This window comes from Dendrobium catenatum, unplaced genomic scaffold (genome assembly GCF_001605985.2).
Source record: "Dendrobium catenatum unplaced genomic scaffold, ASM160598v2 fragScaff_scaffold_1067, whole genome shotgun sequence".
NCBI lineage: Eukaryota > Viridiplantae > Streptophyta > Magnoliopsida > Asparagales > Orchidaceae > Dendrobium > Dendrobium catenatum.
The window spans coordinates 1,714,405-1,737,213 of NW_021319529.1; the positions used below are offsets into that span (position 1 = coordinate 1,714,405).

Here is a 22,809-nt window from a genome sequence, read left to right on the forward strand (position 1 = left end):
CAGTCATCCACCTGAGCATCTTCATCTCTGCAACACTTAACTTAACATTATGCTTCTCTTTTAATAGCCAACAATTGGCACCATAAAGCATTGCAGGTCTCACCACCATCTTATAGAATTTTCCCTTAAGTTTGAGGGGGGATTTTCTATCACACATCAAGCCCAATGCATTCCTCCACTTCAACCATCCAACTTGAATTTTGCTGATAATTTCCCCATCTATTTCACCATCACTCTAAATAATAGATCCAAGATATCTAAAATGTGTACTCTTATTAATTACTTGATCACCCAAAGTCACAATCCCCTCATTAGGTCTATTACTACTAAAATTATGCTCCATATATTCAGTTTTAGATCTACTCAAGCGAAAACCTTTGGACTCTAAGGTTGACCTCCATAATTCAAGATTACCTTCAACTCCCTCTCTAGTCTTATCAACAAGTAGAATATCATCAGCAAAAAGCATGCACCAAGGTACATCATCTTGCAAATGTCTAGTGAGAACATCATGACTAAAGCAAAAAGATATGGGCTTAAGGCTGATCATTGATGTAATCCAACCGAAATAGGAAAACACTTGGTCAAACCACCTTGTGTTTGAACACAAGTAATAGCAAACAATCCATTGAAAATCTAAATGCTTAAATTTGATATATAATTTTCAAATAATTTTTTTTAAAATTCATTACAAGTACAATTTACAAAGCATCTTCAACACATTGCAGAGCATTATGAACTAAATTTAATAAATAATTTTTTATGAACAACATAGGTATGAAAATAAAATGTTCTTTATTCAATTAAAACTCCTTAAGAAATAAACAAATATTCAAATAAACAGAGTTTTTTAGAACCATCTAATATTCAATTTACAAATTTTTACTAGAGTATTCTAAACATGTCATAATACTTCCTGAATATTTTTTTTTCGATAACTTTTAAAGTTTTTAATTTGAAGTTATAAAATGATTTACAGGAAATTTATAATTAAAATTAAAGATTGTTTGTGTGTGTGTACACACACATACGTATATAATGCATTCCAGGGTTTCCATTAAGTTTATTTTCTATACCTTAACTCATAATGGAGAAAGAGAAAAAGAGAGAGGCAAGAGAATTAAGATTTGGAATCTTACGGCTATTTTTGCAAGATAGGCCAATCGAAAAAACTATCTAACTCGAGGTAAGCTACGACTACCCTACCCCTTATTTTCATTAATTTTATTTGTGTGATTTCTCACTTCTAATTTGATCAAAACTTACAAAAATTAAGAGATCTCGATGATTTGAAAACTTTCATCATATAACTTTTATCATGTCATAGCTCTGTGTTCTGTACATTTAACATAATTTTTCATAGAGTATTTCTTATTTTTGAGGCATATATCCTAAATTATATAGTATTAATTATCCTAAAATTTTGTTAGATTTGCATCACAGCAAACTGGTTTAATATAAATGACAAGTGAGCATAGTGTGGCTCATATGTTAGGATTTATAAATGTTAATTGAGAATAGTGGTTTATTCCATGAAACCACTATTTCTAGCTTACATGCAAATCAAAATACAGTTGAAATGATATGATGTGATGAATGATGAGTATGATCTAGAATATTAATCATGTTATACATGTTATGAAATGTATATATGCAAGAAAAGTTGTGATGTAAAACTATAATGCTTGAAGTAATTTGATAAGAACTTGCACGGCTTACTAATTAGAACAATAATGATTAGAACTAATAGCAAATAAAACAACAAAAATAAAGAACGGTCACTACCGTTTAGGCTAAGTTGCACAATAGGAGCTTTGAATAATCAAAATAACATAGAAAATCAATAACATTCAAACATAATAGCTTTCAACGAAAAGTCTCTAATCTCACAATAAGATTAGAAACACTTGAAGTGCACTCAATCCCTATGTTTACTATGCTCGACAGAGTTAGGCGATCACGATCTTCGTGACTAAAATCAAATCACAAGAAAGAGGTTTAGACGAAGGAAATACAAGAGGAGAAAGATTGGTAAACCTTCGTCAAGACTCGGACGTAATCCTCCACTGTATGGTACCAAGTTGCTCTTCAATAGCCTCGACCAGGGTGTCCAAGATGCGCTCTACGTACTCTTCTACGGCGTGGTCAATACGTTGGTCGACAAAAGGTAGAGTGCAAGATGCAAACAAATCATTGCTCATCGTAGGCGAGGCCGTAATCAAGATCTGGATCGGCCATTCATTAATGCTAGATGAAAATCATCTCCAAAGATCACTAGCAACCTATGAAATTATGTTAGAGAGCAAGGCGTTTCTCTTGACTTGAGGTGGAGATGAATATGGTGTGGCCGGCCAAGGGAGGAAGGGTTTGTGAGAGGAGAAGTAGGATAAGAGGGAAAGAACACATTAAAAATCTAAAACGAATTTCAGATTTCTAATTGGGAGGGAATTAGAAATCATGTTTGAATTTAATTCCAAGAGGGGAAAGAGGTGTTAACGTAGAGAGAGGGGATTGGAGAGAAAGAGAAGGGGCGGGTACAGAGAGGGGTGGATGAGAGAATTATTTCCAAATCTTATTGTTAGGTTTTGGAAAGTAAATAAGAGAAGGGATCTTTGAATATTTCGGCCAAAGGGGAATCATGGGTTTTGGAAATATTTCCAAGATAGGGAATTGGAATTAGGAAAGAATTCCAATCTCAATCTCATAGGGGGCCGGCGGCATTGATGACCGTGGGGACAGCAATTAATAGGGGGGATTAAGGGTTTCATAAATTGGGTTTGAGAAATAGGAAAGGTTTTAATTAAATCCAAATGAATTTGAAATTCAAATAGGCTTTAATTTCAAAAACTTTCTTTAAATAGATTTTATAAATTTAGGAAAGATTTTAAATTTCAAATTGGGTGAATTTGAATTCAAAATCTGACAAAAATTATGGTAATCTAGAATAAGAAATAAATCCAAGAGAGGGCAAGGGGCTAGGGGCTGGCGGCTTGCTTGGGGTTCGGGTAAGGGAGCCGGCGGCTAGGTGGGGGTGGTTTTGGTAATTTGATGGGTGGAAAGAAGGAGCTCGGTGGTGGTGAAAGATGGACAACGGTGATGGTGGGAGGTAAGGCCAGTGGTGGTGGGGAAGGAGGGAAGGAAAAGATAGAAGATAAAACCACGAATCCGACTCGTCTATTTATATGGGTGATGCATAATTCTCTCTCCTAGCGATCTCACTCCAATCTCTCAAGCTCTCAAAAGAGTTCAAATAAAGAAAAGTAAAGTTTTTAAATAATCATTCATTACCTTCAAAAGAAGAACATTAGGGCTATAAATAGCCTCAAGACTTATAAAAACAAAAGGACGACAATGCCCTAGGGCTTACATACAACCTCCCTTGATAAAATGATACAACAGAAAACTAATAAAGCAAATATAATATGACATCATAAATATGAAAATACATAAAACAACTCAGAAATACAACGATTCAATCGTGGCCATAGATCGACGGCCACGTCTCTGATAGACTCTCCACGATCAGATGTCCTATCAAGTTGTCTACTATTATTCAGGCGAACAAAGACAATATATCTTATGCAAGAGGGTGAGCTAATGCATTTTCCTTCAAATTTGGGTTAATTATGTAAACTCGATACAGGGCAAGAGGGATAAGGCTAGATCATGGTATGATTTGAGTGCTAACAAGTTAGGGGCAATAAATCTCATGTACTATTTCACCTAGCTATTCTTTCTAATGTTCCATGATATAATAATGCACTTAATATGCTATATTTAGGATAGAGAAAACACCACATAATATGATACAATAAGCCTGAATGCCCAACTCGCCTAGTATATGTATGCTGTAGATATTTTTTTATATTGTCATGCATGATAATATGAATTACATAGACTATTTCTGGCATGAAATGATACCCTATATGACACATGACACTAACATGATGTACTTTAATTATAATTTACATTTTGTGCATAATAACTGCATGAGTACTAGCATAGAAATTTATTTACTCAACATATGTCATTGCTCCTAATACAATGATTATTAGCATACATATTATTTTACTTCAATGCATTGAATATATTTGTAAGTTTTGTGTAACCTACTGAGTTGTTTGCTCACCCCTACTGTATTATATGTTTCTCTGAGGGTAAAGCCTCATTGAAATGAGGACATTGTGCCTACTGATAGAGTTATCATTTTTCTTGATATAGATGGACATGTTTGTAATCATCGGGTAAATGTATTTTGCTACATTTATTGGAGTACTATGATTATTGTATAAAAAATATTTACGATATAAATAATTCTGGCATATGTATAAATGTGAAATGATAACTTCTACTACTTCATAATTATTAATGATCATTTAGTTTTGTTTGTATTACAAGTCCTCGTCGCATGCTCTGCGGGATATGACTTGCTATGTGTGCAAGAAATTCGCACACCGGGCTCTCCCTAACCCTTTTTTTCAGGTCATCAAGGAGAGTTTTAACGGTTAAGTTCCGAGAATAATTTTCAAAAGGTACATTGGGTTTTTGAAAAGACATTACTCAAAGATTTCGCTCTCATTTTACAAGGACTTTATGATCTAAGTTTAGGTTTCTTATAGGCGGAAGCCCGTATAGTTAATTACCCCTCCCAATAACGAGAGAGAATATCCGATTAAGGTTAGTCCTCTAACAGATACATAGTATCCGACATATAGTAGCAGTACTATTTGATGTTTAAAATTAAAATGCCTGTTTTCCTGTACAATACACTTGTATGATAATTGAGTGTTCTCATGTAGCGTACGATGTGTTTGCATGTCAACATAGCACTGCCACTACACATTGCATTTTTACATGTTGGATAGTATACTTCCATAATATGCTTTGCATGTTGGGCAGTGTACTTGTACAGTGCATTTGTTTGTGTGCACTTTACATGCCTCCCAAAACATTTGTAGAATACATATGCATGTTATGAATGAATTAGGCACATTTGAATGTATGGGGGTGTTAACTAGTGCAAATTATTATCACTAAGAAGTGCACGAGGCTTAATTCTTGAAATTTGCAAATGCAATATGTCCGTTTGTATGCATGTCGTGGATCCAGTGGCGTTTCTTAGAAGTGTGTTAGGTTTCATTTGTCATGCATCCGCAATGTAGTTTAGCTCGTTTCATTAACTACACGTCATTTTCTTCAATATTCAGCCCATAGGAGTGCACTTTTGTTGATAAATACATTGTGCGATGCACCAGGAGTCTTCTACCTATGATTCGTAGTTTCTACTATAGATCCCTTACTTCTTCTTGTGGGCAAATCATAATGTTGAGCTACAAATCATTTGTTGCTTTATGTAGGTAGGCTGTCGTGTACATCACAAATCCTCTAATGCAGCAAATAGTACATTGTGTGCATGACGAGCCTTTTACAGCAGTTCGTAGGTGCTTGCATTTGTTGCAAATTGACCGCCTTTGCTTATAGAGGATCACCGCATTTGCCTAACATTGAATTGTTGTTGACTGCAACGGCTATCGTGGAAATTAATATTTGTTGTTGATTATCACCCATAGGCATATTATTGTGCATACGACAAGTTTTATGTCATTGCTAATAGGTATTAGTATTTATTGCATGCTTCTTGAGTGTATTTGTAGGATATTCGCCTCCAACGAAAATTCAAAATCACTCGTAGTTGCATGAAGGTAAACTGCGTTCAGCATGAATTGTCCAACAATGCTTGTAGCGGGTTGTAAGCTGCACTAAGGGCCACTTGTTACATCTTGCAGGAAAGCTGTCATGTGCATGAAGAATCTCCTAAAGTGGTCTATAGATGTTTGCATGAATCTCAAGATTGTTGCTTTTGTCTGCAGACAATGTGCTACATACATAGCATTTTCTCTATATATGTTTGTAACATGCATGTCAATGGCACAAAATGACCCACGCCATAGCTCACGGCATAGTGTGGTGCATATATGACGCTATTACTTTGGCATGGCACGGCGCATCAAAATAGCGTGCGCTATTTGCGCTATGTATGGACAATGGCACATGGCGCGCGCTATTTTGTTAACATGTACAAATTATAAATTATAATTAATTTTTTTCTAGGTTTATATATTAATATCATAATCAATTATTAACTAATTAACCTTCATAATTATTTTCTATTTTGTGCCATGTTTAAATAGACGTGCATCGTACTGTGTGCTATGCGCCATGGCTTCACGGAAATCTTTGTGCCATGGTGCCTCATTCACCACTGACAAGCATGATTTTTAGTGAACCTACCACATTCACAATCTATCCGTTGTCATTGCTCGCAAGTGAACTAGTATATTCATCTGCAAGCTGGCTAATGTTGATAATAAGGAGACTTTGACATTCACGACTTATTCACTATTGTCATTCACAAGCCAATCAATGCACTTATCAAACAATTAATTGTCATTATTGTAAGTTGGTTATTTTTTCATTATAAGATTCTTCCGTTCTCTTATAGTCATACCACATCCCTCGTATATGGCTATTGGTTAGTTATCATATTTATTTTATGTCTTTTGTTGTTGTTCATAGATGGCTTGTTGTATACATTGTAAGTTCTTTGTTATGCTCATAGGCAACCTGTAATATGCATAACGAACCCGCCATTATTGCTTGTTGATGTTTGCTAGCAATTGGTTGAATGCTACAAACTAATTAAATTTCATCATTCATTATTCGTATGAGCTAAGGGTTTGTTCACCATAAGTCCCCTGCTTGTTCATTTATGTTCATTTAAATAATCCGGATTTGTTACTTAGCATTAATAGCTTTAGTGTAGGCGTGTATTTATTAGTTTGAAGTCTGGTTCCTTGTGGTTTAATTTGCAAGTTTTATTTCCTATCAATTATCTTAAGTCAAGTCCCCTGTTTGCTAAAAAATTTGGTAGCCTCCTTGCGTCTCTTCTCATTTAGGAGAATTTTAGAGGGCAGGGTCTTCCCATCACGCTATGAAAAGTGTGTATGGTTGGTATCAGGCAACACCTCTGCTATGATTTTTCAATCCTACCACACTACGAAAAGAGTGCATGGGTTTTCGTGGTACCTATGCGTAAAATTTACAGTTTTTTTTCCCGTAAGCAGATAAGCACGTACACTGATACTAAGGAGTGTCCCCGCCACACTAAGAAAAGCGTGTACAAAGCTCACCTGCCTCACCACAAATATTGCACCAAGTTCCCTACCACCACGCTAAGAAAATGGGATTTTGTGGATTTTTTAGCTCAAAAATCATTATACCTTGTGCGAGAGATGCCGACAGCTGTGTCAAAGAGACGACGACGATGAAAATGCACAAAAATGCATTTTACTTTTCCTTTTTTTTCTTTAAACATTTATAATAATTATAATACTAATAATAATAGGGAGATAGAGGGTTTTCCTTCTTATTGTTTTTGGAGTAATGGGAGGAGGTGCTAGTGGGCTTTGGGTTTGTAGTGGATATGTAGAGTGATTTAAAGGTTGAGGGATCTAGAAGTGGACTACTGATAGGAAACACTTGGATTTCCAAGTGTTTCTCACCAAAACCAAGTAGATCCAATGTAAAATTGCTGTCCACAGCAGAAAAACAGCCAAAAACAGTAGGAAAACAGGAAAAACTGCAGAAAAATCCGAGAAAAGACTTGTATTTTACTAGTAGTTGCAAGGAAATAGCAAAGATACAATTGATCCTCAATTCGAGAGGAGGATCGATCTCTCCCAAATCTCTAGACGCCGCTAGAGCCCAAAGAAATCCTAAATCTACGAGATCTCAAATTTCAGCCAAATTCAAGATGCCCAAACCCTAGGAAAAACATATATTTAATGCAAACAAATCAAAAGGAATTCCCTAAACAGTCCCTACATTCAAATTTCTCTTTGAAACCCCCCAAAAATCCTTCCTAAAACGCTCTGATTGAGCGGTCGGCCGCTCGTTCTCCGCCTGGTTCCGCTATTTTGCCCGTGAGCCGGTCCCGCCTGGACCGGCTGGACCGGTCCAGTGGACCGGTCTAACAACTACTTGGTAGCCTAATGGGCCGGGTTTTTAGAAGAGAGCTGAAGATGGTGGGTTTATATGGGTTGTTTGAGTTTGGTTCTTGTGGTGCAGTAAAGGGCGGATAAGGTGAGGGCTCGGCTCAGCAGAGAAGGGGTTGGATATCCAAATCAAACAAGTCGGACAAAGAAGAATCGGCTATGAATGCTCAGTTGGTTCGCGTGCAGGAGGAGATGGACATCAAATTGGCAGGATGTAGTGGATTGTGTGCGATCTAGCTATTGTGCGGAGCAAGGTCGGAGAGGGGTCGTGAGGCTCTAGGCGTGCATATAGGATCGGGAACAATTTAGTGGATCTGGTCGGTCTGTTGTGGGATCACAGGTAAGTGGATGCTAGCTGGGGTGAATCGAATAGGAGGATTGGGGCAGCGGGCATGAAGTAGGTCAGTGAATTGAGCTGGGTTTGGTGTTCGAATGAGAGGAAGAGGTGGGATGCTTCTTGCAGAGGGCAATCGAATTGTGGGTCTCAGCTTCATTATGTGAGGAGAGAAATCCGATCGGCTGTGAGCAATGAAGATTGGACGAGATCGTGAGTTTTGATCGGTCTGGAGTCTTCTGCAAGGATGTTTGGATGAGGGATCTCAACCGATCGGAGCATTCGATCGAATTTGGGGTAGGTTGAGTTTGATTTGGCATGAAGTAGAGGAGTGGGAGCAGTTGAATAAGGGATTGGTTCGGTTGAGCAAGGTGTTGCGGATCTATGGTTTATGATTTTGATGATAGCAAACATTCCTTATTTCTCTACGATTGCCTTTTGTGCTAACGTTTCAGGTCCACACGATCAGACTGCAATTTGAAACCAGCTCAAGATTGAGTAGACTAGGTCTGTGTCAGTTTGTAATCTTTTCCTTTCTTGAGTCTGTTGTATTTGGTGTGGCATCTGATGATTTGTAACTTGGAAGATTTCCTGTTGTACCCTATAAGATTTCTATTTTTGGTAATATCGGCCTGGACGATATTTATATCGTCCTGGACGATATGTCCAAAATCAGAAATCCTAATTAGGGCATCCTCATTAAGGCAGCCGTCATTGATATCGGCCAGGACGATAGTCTTAATTCAGAAAGAATCAACCACCACAATCAGTTTAGGAATTCTTTGTTTTAGGAAATCGGCCAGGACGATATTTATATCGTCCAGGACGATCTAACTCAATTATGCCTAAATTGATCTGGTATCTTTGGAAAGCATTAATGGTTGATTGATACGATCACATCGGCCCGGATGATCGCCTGCTCGGCCGGGACGATGTCCTGGACGATCTACATCTTACAGCTAGAATTCAGGACGATTGAAATCGATTTTAAACTATTCGACCTGGACGATCGTGATATTGGCCAGGACGATGTAACCAATTTTCTTCTGATCGTCCCAAATCGTCCTGGGCTGATGAGCTGAATTTGTACTGATCGACCAGGACGATATTCCTATCGTCCTGGACGATAATGTCAGCAACTTGCATTAATGAGCTCGTTTTTAGCTCTTCTATTTAAGCTATGACAAGGCACTTTGTAAGTGTCTTTGACAGCCATTGTAGCTTCGTTCTTGTGGGGGAAACTTGAAGAGAGATCTTGAAAGCTGAATATTGCATATTGCATTCCTTAAAAAGTTAAAAGTACAACGACAGTATGGAACTGTAAGCCTATGTCTTCCCAAGACAAAAAACAAAAGGGGGAAGACCTGAACATATAAAAGTAAGCATCCATACAATAACGACAACGCAAAAGAAAAACAACAGAAACAAGGAATAGCCCCTTTGATTCACAAGGAGGCCAACCCCAAATACATGTCCTAGGGGTCCCAAGAGCGCTTAAGGAACAACTCCAGAGGGGGAGATACCTAAATAGGGGTTGAAACAGCCCGAAGGCTGAAAGATATCCCGTTGCTCCGGCAGTTGTCTAAGCACCCCTAGCACCCTAAAACATGTAAAAAGGTAAGGCCTCATTGTTCCTCAAAGGGGACAAAGTCCCCGCCAATGTCATCTTGAAGATTCTTCCTCCGCTTCCTAGGCAGGGTGGCAATAGGACCCAATTGGAGAAGTTGCTTCTCCAAAAAAGTCTTAGGTGCCTTGGAAAGACGCTTTGAAAGATTAACAGTAACGGGCGGGACATCTTCCTTCGATCTGGTGTGGACTAGTCGTTCAGCATTGAAAAGAACCTTGTGATCTCTTGATTGGTGGCTGTCCGGATAGACAATTCTATTAGATATGTCTTCCAGTTGCTGCCTTTTATCATTTTCTGTTTGAGGGAGTCGGTGGGCCTCAGTCTTCGTGTTCTGCTCAGTGGTAGGAGGCACCAAGGGGCCTCTCGGTTTTCCTTTCTTCTTACGGGTGACTAAGTTCCACTCCCCCAGGGAGTCCTTTCGCGGCTCTTCGTTGTCATGAGAATCGTCCATAGCTGCTTCTCTCGGGTTATCCTGCTCAGGCTGTTCCTTGGAATGTGGTTGCCTCTCGGGACGTCCCAAAGCTTTGGCCGTAGGAGGCTGTGGGAGAGGGCCACGGCTAGCCACATGTCCCTTGGAAGAAGGGTCTAGATGGCACCTCCCGTTAGCATGTCCAATAGAGCCACACTCAAAGCAAAGGTTTGTGAGTCCCTCATATTCAACACGTTGAAAGAATCTGCCATGGATCCCATTGATCCAAACCCCGGGCATTAATTTCTTTGAGATGTCAATTCTGACACATATACGTGCAAAGGAGGACCTTCCCCAACTGCTAGTGTGCAAATCCATCCATAGCGGCTCTCCAAGAGCATTGGCAATACGAGTTATGTTCTTAATGTCCCAATAGATTAGAGGGAGTTGAGGTAACCGAATCCAAATTGGGGAGTGAAGCCCATGAAGCGAGTTGGGGGAGCAATTAGAAGTCCACTTGTCCAGCCCGATGATGTTGCCGGCAATGATCCAGGGACCACTCGTTAAAACCGCATCCCTAGCCTCAATGCTTTGAAAGATGCAAATGAACGTATTAGGGGCAATAGTAACAACCTCAAAATCTCCAAAGTGACTCCACCTTCGCTTAAGTTCCCCAATGAGAAAGGGAAAAGCGATTCGTCTGCCCATGAGTTTAGCCACAACAGCTAAGTCTAACTTAGCAATATTATCAATGACAGAGTTCATCTCCGGCTCAATTGTTGATCCGTCCTTGGCAAAAATGCATTCCGGAGCCATGCTCTCAAGGGAGACATTTTGTAATTTGTTCCAAGCAAAGGGGCTATGTGGAGAGCCACGGAGATGCTTGGATGGAGCCTTGGATGGCTGCAGGCTTGGCCCAGCAGTAGTTTTTCCTTTGGGGACATTTTCACAAGCATCTTGTGTGCATGAAGCTGTAGCTTCTTTCTCAATGATGGCTGAACCATGGGGCTGGTCACGCCTAGAGCTATCAGAATCGCAATCTTTCATTCCACAATCCATATCTACCGTAATACCAACACCACTAGGATCCATACCGTGAGCAGGACTCACCTGATCATCAGGATAATCCGCCCAGGCGGTGGCTGTCCGCACCGCTGGACATACCGCCTCCGCCAATGCCTGCAGCTGCAGCTCGGCCCTGTCTCCTTGGTCATCGTCCATATCAGTTTGGGAGCCAAAAGCCTCACCCGACTCATCCATATCACTGCCCGGTCTGGCTTCCTGCTCTGACACCACCAGCTCGTCATCCTCCATATCAAGGTTGTTCTCACGCGGGGAGTCTGATTCAGCCCTAGCGGCAGCAGTAGGAGGAGAGATGCCTATAGAACTCATAATGAGTTCCCGAGCTGTAGTGGGCTTAGTGGTCAGGGAAGTGATTCCCAGCTCAAGCTTCCCCTTGAGGGGCAAAGTCACAGCGGCTTGGGCCTCCTTGGCCACAACCTCCTTTCCTTTGAGATCTGCAGCCTTACCCGATCCCTGCATATTTTCCTTGTCCGACGGATTTTGTAAGGGCTTCTCCGCCTAGCTGTGGGGGCTAAAGGAGAGTCACGATTTTAGTGCAATACTTGGAGGGTGCCTCCAAGGAGTGGATGTAGGTCAAGGTTTGACCGAACCACTATAAATCCGGTGTGTTCTTTTCTTATTATTGCTTCCGTATTTTTTTTCTTCCGCACTTTGTTTGTGGTGATTTTGGTTGGAGTTTTATCTTTGGTTTTAAAGTTTTCCAAATCACCTCTCTCTTTTAATTAGCTTTGGGCCAGTTCTATAGGACTTAACATCCCTAACGAACTTTCAAGTGGTATCAGAGCACTTTCCAGTGCCATCAGAGCACTTTCACAAGGTGTGACTCTCTACTTGGAGTTCAAATGGGGGATTGGAAGTTGGGAGGAGTTCGATTCGCTGGTGGTGTAGGCATTGTGGCATGACGAGAAGAAGAGGTGGGCTTGATCGGGAATGGAAAGATTGAACGGAACCTGAAGTTTAGCTCATGAGGAATCAGGCAAAGTATTCGTCAGTTGTGACTTGTGAGCTGTGGAAGAAAAGAAAAACGAAGGGCGTTTGTTTCATTCTCGTTTTGTTGACGTGAGTAGACAAGCGATTGCAGGTAGCAGCGAGATTTGAGCAGAATTAAAGAAAATATCTTGGATGGCGTCGGCATCGGAACCAAACAGCAGTAGGTATGCGTATTTTTTCTGATATTATTATTATTATTATTATTATCATCATCAATATTATTTAAAATAACATAATAATAAGAGAAAATTTCACTTTGTCCTCGATTTGTGTGTACTCGCCTTGGGATCCGCACAAATTTTCCTGCGTGAATTTCTTTGAGAAAAATTGAAGTCATTTCTAGATGACTAAAACCTTTCGAACGCGCTGGCGAAGTCTGTTTTGTGATTGGACGTCATTTCGGCAGCTTCGCGCATCATTTTCATTTCTAGATGACTAAATCCGATTTTGACTATTCTCGCTCGATTTGAATGCAAGAGGCTCCCTCTTAGGTAAACTTGACGCTTCGATTGCGATGGCGCGGTCTGTTTGGCAATTAGAGTTCGTTTGAACATTTAAGTGACACATTGCGCCCACCAACCTTTGCTCAAGTCGCCGATTTCACTCCTTTTTTCACATTTCTCAGTATATGTGTCAACATTATAATATATAGGTTATGTTGGGTTGGATGATGACATCATATAGGGAGGCATCATTCCAAGGGAGACAGATGCTTTAGGCACAAGCATCACAACTAGGTGCAATGCAAATACATGTCCCTTGGTATTAAGGATCGCATCGTGAGAAAAAATTGAAGTAAGAAGCAATCTCGAAGGTTGTAGGATCTGCATCTGCTTAGCATCATGTGGGCTACAAATATTTGCTATTTCTCCTTAAGGAAAAGTAATATTAACTGGTCAAACTTAGACGCAGTAAGCTTTTCTTGATTTCTTTTATTATTTTTTTCTTGTTTTCAGTAGATTATCTTAGGTAGTTAGGATCCCAGAAATTATCAAATAAGTTCTAAGGTAATTCGAAAGCTTGCACAATTGATTTGGCTCAAAGTTGGGCATTACTTTTAATTAAGAAAATTAATTAGACCTCATTAGAATCCTTATTAAATTAATTAATACCTAATTAAGTAAATTTAAGCCCAATTGACCGTAATTTTGGGGTGGAAATTTATGTTAATCAAACAAGTAGATTATGGAAACTGCCAGGTCATCCAATCTTCTTGGAAAACACCAAAAAATAAAGATAAAAAATTAACAGATTATTCAATGTTTAAACATGTACTAGATCAATCGAGAAACTGGTTCATTTTACAAACAAAACAGGAAAAGATTTCAAGTCTGCTATTCAAGCAGTTAACTATGATGCATAGACACGGCAACACGAATATGACACGACACAGATACGAGACACGTCAATTATTGAAAAATATAAGACTCGGACACTGGTTGGACACGGTATTATAATTTTTATATTTTTAAAAATAGTGCATAAAAATTAAATAAATATAATATTAAAAATAATTTAGAAATAATAAGTTATTTAACTAGAATTTGTGTTTAAAATGATTAATATCAGGATGTTGAGAGTCAGCCACTATGTTATGCAGTATGTATTAGGTGTCGATGTCAAAAAGGCATCTGTCGTCGATGTTAAGATGACGTCGGATAAAGATGAAATATCAAGTTGTGAGTGTAGAAATTGTTAACATCGAGCATCAATGTTAAGACAGTCTTAGACTTTGATGTTGAGATGATTTTGAAATATCGATGTTGCAACGATGTCAGACGTCGATGTTGAAATGACATTGGACATTCTTGTGAAACCAAAGTCACAACCACCAAATAGAATGAAAATGAGAATATTTGATGAATGGGATATTGAGTGCAGGTGATTAATTTGGTGTTGTGGATAGGAAATAAAAAATTTAGTTTTTTATATTCAAAATAAAGAAAATTTTAAATACAAGAAATTATATTTGTTAAAAAAATTATAAAATATTTTAAATATGATTCGAACATTGCACGCCTCTTCGAGAAGAAGTTTTGGTGCATCATAAACAGTTAACTACTATCCTCTTGTAAGAAGTATGTCAGTGAGGCTCCTCCAAAGATGAAAATCAGATTTTCTTGCTGGTCCATCTCATAAGGTTCACATGTCAGTCAACAATTCTCACAAAACATAAGTGATATTATTCTTTAAACCGGTCATACTAAACTGATTTTTCTCCATATCTACGCATTTTATATACCTTTCAAGGAAACCCCCTCTCCCCCCAGATCTATATTTTTCTCCTCATTTATAATCATCAAAAGAAAACAAAGATTTGTTTAAATTATGTAAATGAAGAAACATGATAGGCCATCTATATATAAAATTATTGAAGAATTATAAAACTGAAGCTGAAAAAATAAATAAATAAATAAAAACTACCAGATTTTCCTCCAACCATTACAGGACATTGCATGTACCTTCGTTACTCTTGCTTTACGAGCTGCTGCCTCTGCTTCCCTCATTTTACGGGTCTTAAGAATTTGAGATTGGGCTGTTTATGCCACCAGTAAGTCAGAAGCAGGAGTTTAAAGGGAAGCATGACATTATCATTCTTGGATTTCAAACAGCTAACGTCCATTACAAATCATCTGTTAAATGAATGGTTTAAGAATGAACTCATCATCACAATTATGGTGATAAGTTGAAGTATGATGATCATGATCATGATCATGATCTCATTCACAAACACCAATCTTTTGCATTTCAACAGAACCGGGAAGTTAAGATCAAATATCTTAGAAATCAATGAATTCAACCAACAATGTTAAAAAATCTGTCGGGCTTTACCTCCCAGTTTATCACCTATGATATGGTAATAATCTTCAGGAGTGAAATCATAAAAATCATCAGGCTCATCTGCATAAATCAATTGCTAATAAGAAACAATGACTTTTTCTATAGGTCATCAGAACAGCAAGTTCCATAATCCTTCTAAAGTTAAAACAAGACAACAACAGGAAACAAATGCCAAGCAAAAGTTTTAGTATGAAGAATAAGAAATAGCTAGATTCAATAAAAGCCCAATGCAATTCCGAACATTAAATGCCCATGACTGAACAGTGTCAATTCCAATAGAGAAAAAATAAGCAAGAGAAGATAAAGTAATACCCCATGCATACCATTGGGAGGAGCAGATATTTCATCAGATGAACAAGATGTTGCTGTGTTTGTGAAAACACGGATTTCACGTCCAAGTTCATTCGCAAAAGATAAAAGCTTGGCCTGAGAATATATGTAATAATTAATTTACCAAAAACAGCAATAAGTAGTTCAACATTATGCCATAAACATAAAACCTGCAGAACACATGCATAAATCATAAAGTATTTGTGCGTAAATACCAACGCTGTCATTTCTAAAGCTGTTAGATCAAAATCACTACACAGCAATTTTGAGCTCTCAAAATGTTGCCACACATCCAAACCACTAGTCAAGTGCATCTGATTCATTTCCAACTTCAAAGCCCCAAATCTGACTAAATGCATCCTTAAAGAGAAGAGAGATAGAGAATGTGTATTGCATTGAGGGCCTTACACACTTATTTATACAAGATTCTATGATATGCTAGGAAATTTTAATTTTGGAAACAGCTAATTTGCTTGATAATTTTAGTAGGATAGAATGTAAAATGTATTGATGAAATTTCTATAAACACACACATGAAACTTGCACAGAAAATTCCTGGATTGGAATTCCAGCTGGATTACACCAGCTGCTCTGTCAGTATTGGGTTTGCACAACAAACATATATCCAACATGCAAAGCAGGGCTTAATTCATAGCATATATCACCTTAAAGGCTGATTGTTCATGACAAGCCTCTCAATGGACACCAGGAAAAACAGAAACATAAAATTACAATAACAGTCAAATGAAAATGGCCATCAATTTTGATGTATGTAGTCTCAATCAAACAAGTTGATAACACTATAATAAAGTCCTAACTAATATAAATAAGGAAAGTCGAATCACTAAGCTAATCACCTGGTAGGCTATAACAATCTATATTTGAATAACAAGTGATTAAGCATTCAATGAGTTTTCATTCCACGAACCATCTATTATATATAACATCTTAAAAATATTCATAAATAAATCTTGAAGCAGCCCTCAAGCTATCCCATTCATAATATCGTAGAATAAACATACATTAAAAATGATTTCACACGAAACAAACTGATGGGAAGGTTTTCAAAAGGTTTTAAGGGTTGTTAGAGTGGAAGCAGAAGGGTTAGGGTTGGTAGAAGGCTTAAGGAAATTATCGACAAGTTTAGGATTTTTGGACAAATTTCTAGTTAAAACTTTATGGAAATGAAAGACTGGGATTTCTTTGATGGTAAAAGGTGAGAACATCAAGATCACAGGTTGGGGATGTAGCAAATTAATAATGGTGAGTTTAATAAGTTAATTATATATGTGGTTGGAAAGTTAGGAATTTTATGTGAACTAATCACAGCAGGTGGAAAACAGGAGTTAAGGTTATGTGGTAAGAGTAAGGCTTTGGGAGGGTTTAGGGGATGAAGAAGAAAAAAAAAAGAGAGAGATAATGATATGTTAGTTCGCAAACATCAACTATGATTGATTTGGAAATCAATTAAAAAACTAGTAGCACCACATTTCTATAAACACATTTTTTGCAAGAGATCAAAAAAATTCTTCATTGAATCACGGGTAGAATAAATTGTTAGATATTGGTTCTTATTTGAAAATGTTAATTCTCTATTTACTTAATTCCTTAATTTTACTTTTTTGCCCCTTTTAGTTGTTTAGTATAAATAGGAGTGTCATGTAATGTTTGGCATATAGCAGAAATAAAAATTCAGTTCATGTTTTCTTCCAAATATGTGAGCTCTCTCCCTCTATCCCTCTATTTTTCCCTTTCTCTATCTCTCGGTGGAAGCAGCCACACAGCTGCTAGTTCTCAGTCCAGGCAGGGTTTAAGGCTGCGGTGGAAGAGAAGAACCAGAGAGCGAGTGAATCTCAATACAGGAAGGGAGAAGGAAGCTGTGATGTAGACGCAGCTGTGAAGGGGACCGGGTGAAGAAGAAGTTGTTGTAGCTGTTGGAGAAGAAGAAAGTAGGTTGCAGCTATTTGTAGAAGAAAACAACAAGGTGCTAAATTCAAGATATATCTTCCTCCAAGGTTTGTTTTCCCAACAAACGGTATCAGATCTTGGTCAAGAAAGATCAATGGGACGGAGGAAGGTGTTTAATGAATTCAAGAGGAAATTCCAACCAAGACGTGGAGTTTCTTGGCTGTTTTTGGTGGACAGCAGGTGGAAGAGAAGCTTTTCTTGGTTGTTTGGCAGAGAACAGGTGGAAGAAAAGTTTTTTGGGCTGTTTTTTTATGGATACCAGGCTATCTTTGTGGACAACAGGTGGAGGAGAAGCTTTTCTTGGCTGTTTTATGGACAGCAAGTAGAGGAAAAGTTATTAGGGCTGTTTTCTATGGAGAGCAAGTGACTAGCGGTGAAAGTCTTTCTTGGGTTGTTCTTTGTAGATAGTAGGTGGAGGAGAGCAAGTGACTGGCGGTGAAAGTCTTTCCTGGGCTGTTCTTTGTGGACAACAGGTGGAGGAGAGCAGGTGACCGGCGGTGGAAGACTTTCCGGGGCTGTTCTTTGGGACAGCAGGTTGAGGAGAGCAGCAACTGGGCTGTTTTCTAGATTGAAGGGCAGCTGCAGCATTCTTTAAGAAAGGATGTTCACGGCTAAGCTTCAAATTGAGAAATTCACATGTCTTAATGATTTTAGCCAATGGAGGTTTCAGATGAAGACTCTTCTAGTCCATCAAGGTTTTGATGCAACCCTATCGGAGGAAGGGATCTTGAGAATATAAGAAATATTGCACAGAGATGTGCTTAATAAGGCACATAGTGCAATTCTTTTGTGCCTGGGAGATGAAGTTCTAAGGGAGGTTACTGATGAAATAACGGCTATAGAGATTTGGAAAAAATTGGAATCTCTATATCTCAAAAGCTCTCTAGCCAATAGGCTTTACCTCAAGAAGTTGTACACCTTGTAAATTGATAAATCCAAGCCCTTGAAAAAGCACTTGGATGAATTCAACTAGATTATCTTGGATTTGAAAAGTGTAAGAGTGAAGATTGAAGATGAATATCAAACAATTATTCTACTAAGCTCATTACCTTATAAGTTTGAGCATTTTTTGGACACCTTGTTGTATGAGAAGGAGACTCTTGCTATGGCCAAAGTCAAGGGTGCACTCAACTCCAAGGAGTTCAAGGAGGGTTGAGGTGAAGCATGAAGGGGTGGTTGATGCCCTTGTCGTAAGAGGTAGACCCAAGAAGTGGGAATCCAAAGCTAAGAGCCATGCTAGATCCAGGTCTAAATGCAAGGTGAAGTGCTTCTTTTGTCACAAGGAAGGCCACTTCAAAAGGCAATGCCTGGAAATGAAAAACGAACATCAAGAGAAAGAAAGGAATAGTGAAGATGCCTCATGTGTGGAGGAAGGGTATGAAAGTTCAGATACCCTTGTAACCTCAAATACCAAGACAAGCAAGGAGTGGCTACTTGATTCCAAGTGCTCTTACCACATGTGTCCAAACCGTGGGTGGTTTGAAAAATTGGAAGAGAAGGAAGGAGGTTTGGTATTCTTAAGGAACAACAAATCATGCGAGATCCAAGGGCAAGGTAGCATTCGATTGAAGATCCATGATGGATTGGAGAGGGTTCTCAAGCAAGTGAGATATGTACCTTAACTTAAAAGAAATATGATTTCTTTAGGAGAATTTGATAAAAATGGATACGCATTTAAGTGTGATGGAGGAAGTCTCAAGGTGTGCAAGGGTTCACATGTTATATTCAAAGGTGTAAGGATGAATGTTGTATACACATTGCAAGGCAAAACATTGATTGGTGGACAAGCTAGTGATGGGGACATGGAGCATGGAAAATATATCAAAGGCGTGGTCGTCGATCTACGGCCACGATCGAGTCAATGTATTTCTGAATCATTTTATGTATTTATTTTCTTATCATGTTATTTAGCTTTATTTATTTATGTTGTATTTGTTTTCCCGTTTACCCCTATTCCTAAGGTAAGTCGTATGTAAGCCCTAGGGGCATTGTCGTCCTTTATTTTGAGTTCTTTGTACGAGGCTATTTATAGCCCTTATGTTCTTCTTCTAAAGTTAATGAATGAATGAATGAATGAAATTTTTTGTCATTGCTTGAGTTCTTGGAAAGATCTTGAGAGTGCTTGGAGATAGATCCCTAGGAGAGGGAATTTGGATCACCCAACAACCTTGGAGACGGCCAGGTTCGTGATTCTTCTTCGTATCTAGTTTTACATTTCCCCTTAGTCACGTAGCCATCGGCCATCTAACCCACTTCCCCACCCCAAGCCACAGGCCATCTTAGCCTCCTCCCTCACTCCACCGAAACCCCCCACTAAGACCCACCATGCCACGGCCCTACTCCCTCCTCCTCTTCTCCTCCATCCTTGCTTACATTGATTCCTTTCCTAATTGGGTTGATTAATTTAGGTAAGTCGATAACTTTTAATTTGAATTTGAAAAGTTGCCTAAAATATCATTCCTATTTTATGAAACTTTCCAATCCATGCCTATTGAATTAAAGTTAAATTAGGATAAAATTTTTCATCCTAAATTTAAGTCCATAACTTAAGGAAGCATTTATGCTTCCTTACTCTCTCTCCCTATCCCATTAAGCTGTCGACTCCCCTTTGAAGTAAATTTGGATTTATTTCCTAAAATCCACACACTCTCTTGGAAACAATTCAAACTCCCTACCCTCATTCGTGGCCGAAATTCCCCTAGCTCCCCTTGTTTGATTTCTTTCCAAAAGAGCACCTCCCCATTTGGAATTAAATTAAAAACCCCTCCTTCTCACCCTTGCCGTCGGCCCCTCTCTCCCTTCCCCTTGATTATTACACTCAAGGGATCTAGAAGGAAGTTGTTTAAACTAAATTTCCCTCCACTTAAATCTTCTAAAATCTGAACCAAAATTTCCCCTAGCCCTTTTCCCTCGGCTGGCCACCTTCCCCTACTTCCTCCTACTACTTCCTCCTACTGGGATTCTTGAAAGGAAACCCTTTCTTTCAAGGGAAAACGGCAAGGATAGCAAAGGATCTTTACCTTCAACTCTTCCATGTTTGGGGAAGACTTCTTTCTCTCCAATTGAACCTTCAAGGGAAGTTACGACAAAGTTCTTCAACATCTCGACTACTTGTTTCTAGGCATTGACAAAGGTGAACCTCTTCCCCTCTTCATTTGCTTTTCTAATCCACTAACTTTGTAGGTGATGACGAGTCGCTAAGAACCGTGCTTCATCCTATGCCTAAGCTAGTAAACATAGGATTGAGTGTGCCTTCTTTACTTCTAATCTTATTATTATATTAGGGATTTTGTTGAAAGCTATTTACTTTGCATGTTATTGAATTTCTAACTTGTTTTGATTTTTCAAGTGCTTGGCCAATGGCTTGGCCTAAACGTAGGCACCCTCTTTTATTTTGTATTTTCGTTTTGATTGCTAACCGTTTTAATCTTACTTGTTTATTCAAGAAATCATGCAATTCTTAACGCATCCATTTAATGCATGTTAGTCCTGCATCAGCTAGCTTGGTAAGTTCTCAAGTAGATGAGACCATGTTATGGCACCAATAATTGGGATATGTTAACCAAGGAGGAATAGAGGAGTTACACAAGCAAGGAGCATTTGGGAGCATGAAGTCCAAGGAGACTGACTTTTGTAAGCATTGCATAGTTAGCAAAGCAAGGAGGCTGAAATTTTTAAAAGGAAGACATGATTCTAAGGGAGCTTTGGATTATGTATATGCTGATTTGTGGGGGCCAACCAAGCATGACTCTCATAGAGGAGCAAGGTACTTTCTTTCCCTAGTCGATGATTATTCTAAAAATCTTTGGGTTTTCTTTTTAAAAAGCAAGAATGAAGCCTCGGAAAAGTTCAAGGAATGGAAGGTTCTTGTGGAGAATCAAGTAGGGAAAAAGGTGTTGACCCATTTGCTGTGCCGAAACAAAAAAAAAAATTCAAATCAACGCCATACCTGCTCACTGCCGAATCCATCTCGCACGATCTCAACCCACGTCGCTGCTCATGTTGCTTCTCCCCACGATCTCGACACGACCGGAGCTCCCTCTCTATCGCGTTAAATACAGAAAAAAAAACGAGAGAGCTTCGCTCTCTCTGGCTTTTTTTCGGACTCTCGCAATCGCTTCTCCCTCTCTCGATCTCTGGCTCTCTCACTCCCGATTCTCCCTCTCTCTTCTCTGTTCGACGCTGCCTCTACCGATTGGATCGGAAGTTACTGCATTTTGATCGGAAACAATGAAGGCCCGCTCACTGTGAAGATAACTTTCTCCCTTTCGATCACTTCTCCTTCTCCTTCGTGCTGCTCAACGACCGAGCTCCAACGACGACTTTCCTTTCCCTATTGGATCGGAAGTTACGAAACTTTGATCGGAAGAAATAGCTGGAGCTCACGGGTGTGAAGACAGCTTCCTCCCTTCCTTTTGGCCTCTCCGACACCTCCGGTTCCTTCGGGGCTGGTCGACTTCGTGCCTTCAACGACTTTTCCCTTCCTGCCATAGGGAGGGGAGACAGAGATTTTGATTAGTTTTTATTTTTTTTTAACTAATTTTAATTAGTTTTTAATTATAATTATTTTAAGTTAATTATAATTATTATAATTAAGTATAGTTAAATTTAATTAAGTTGTTTTAATTAATTTTAATTAATTATATTTAACATTATTTAAAGTTAAATATAATTAATCATTATAATTAATTATAATAATTTAATTATTTTATTTAACTATAATTAATAATAATTAATTATAATTAGTAAAATATACTTATAATTAATTTTAAAAAAATGCTTGCTCCTCCCGCCTTAGTTTCCGTACCCTCCTTGCCTCGGTCCACGAGCCTCCACCGCCGGTCTTCAAGGTATAAATTTCTAACTTAAAACCCCACGCTCGACGTGCTTGATGCACTGGTAGACCTCTTATATGTGTTCTTGTAGCACGGTGAGGGGGAATCCAGTGCAACATGTACGATGAGGGAGGTAAGCCCTATACACGCTCTTGTAGCGTGGTGGAAACTGTCCTCGACCTCGACATCGGCGCCAACAACTACTATGCAAAGGTATGATGTTCCAAATCCCACTCTCGATGTTTGCGGCGGACCGGAGAACCACCTTTATGCGCTCTGGTAGCACGGTAGGAGGGAGCCCGGTGCGACGCATACGACGAGGTGGGTAAGCCCTATAC

General features: G+C 38.8%; 1 protein-coding gene across 2 annotated transcripts in view; it reads right to left on the reverse strand.

Moving 5' to 3' along the window:
- The window catches only part of LOC110092403 (plant UBX domain-containing protein 1), a gene marked incomplete at its 5' end in the record, with an annotated part of 47,084 nt that extends 31,320 nt beyond the window's left edge, over positions 1-15,764 (reverse strand). For both annotated transcript variants that reach the window (XM_028698341.1, XM_020816931.2), the window contains 3 exon segments: positions 14,960-15,033; positions 15,330-15,398; positions 15,662-15,764. In XM_028698341.1, the coding sequence (XP_028554174.1) occupies positions 14,960-15,033; positions 15,330-15,398; positions 15,662-15,764 (246 nt within the window).
- Positions 15,765-22,809: the final 7,045 nt, after the last annotated feature.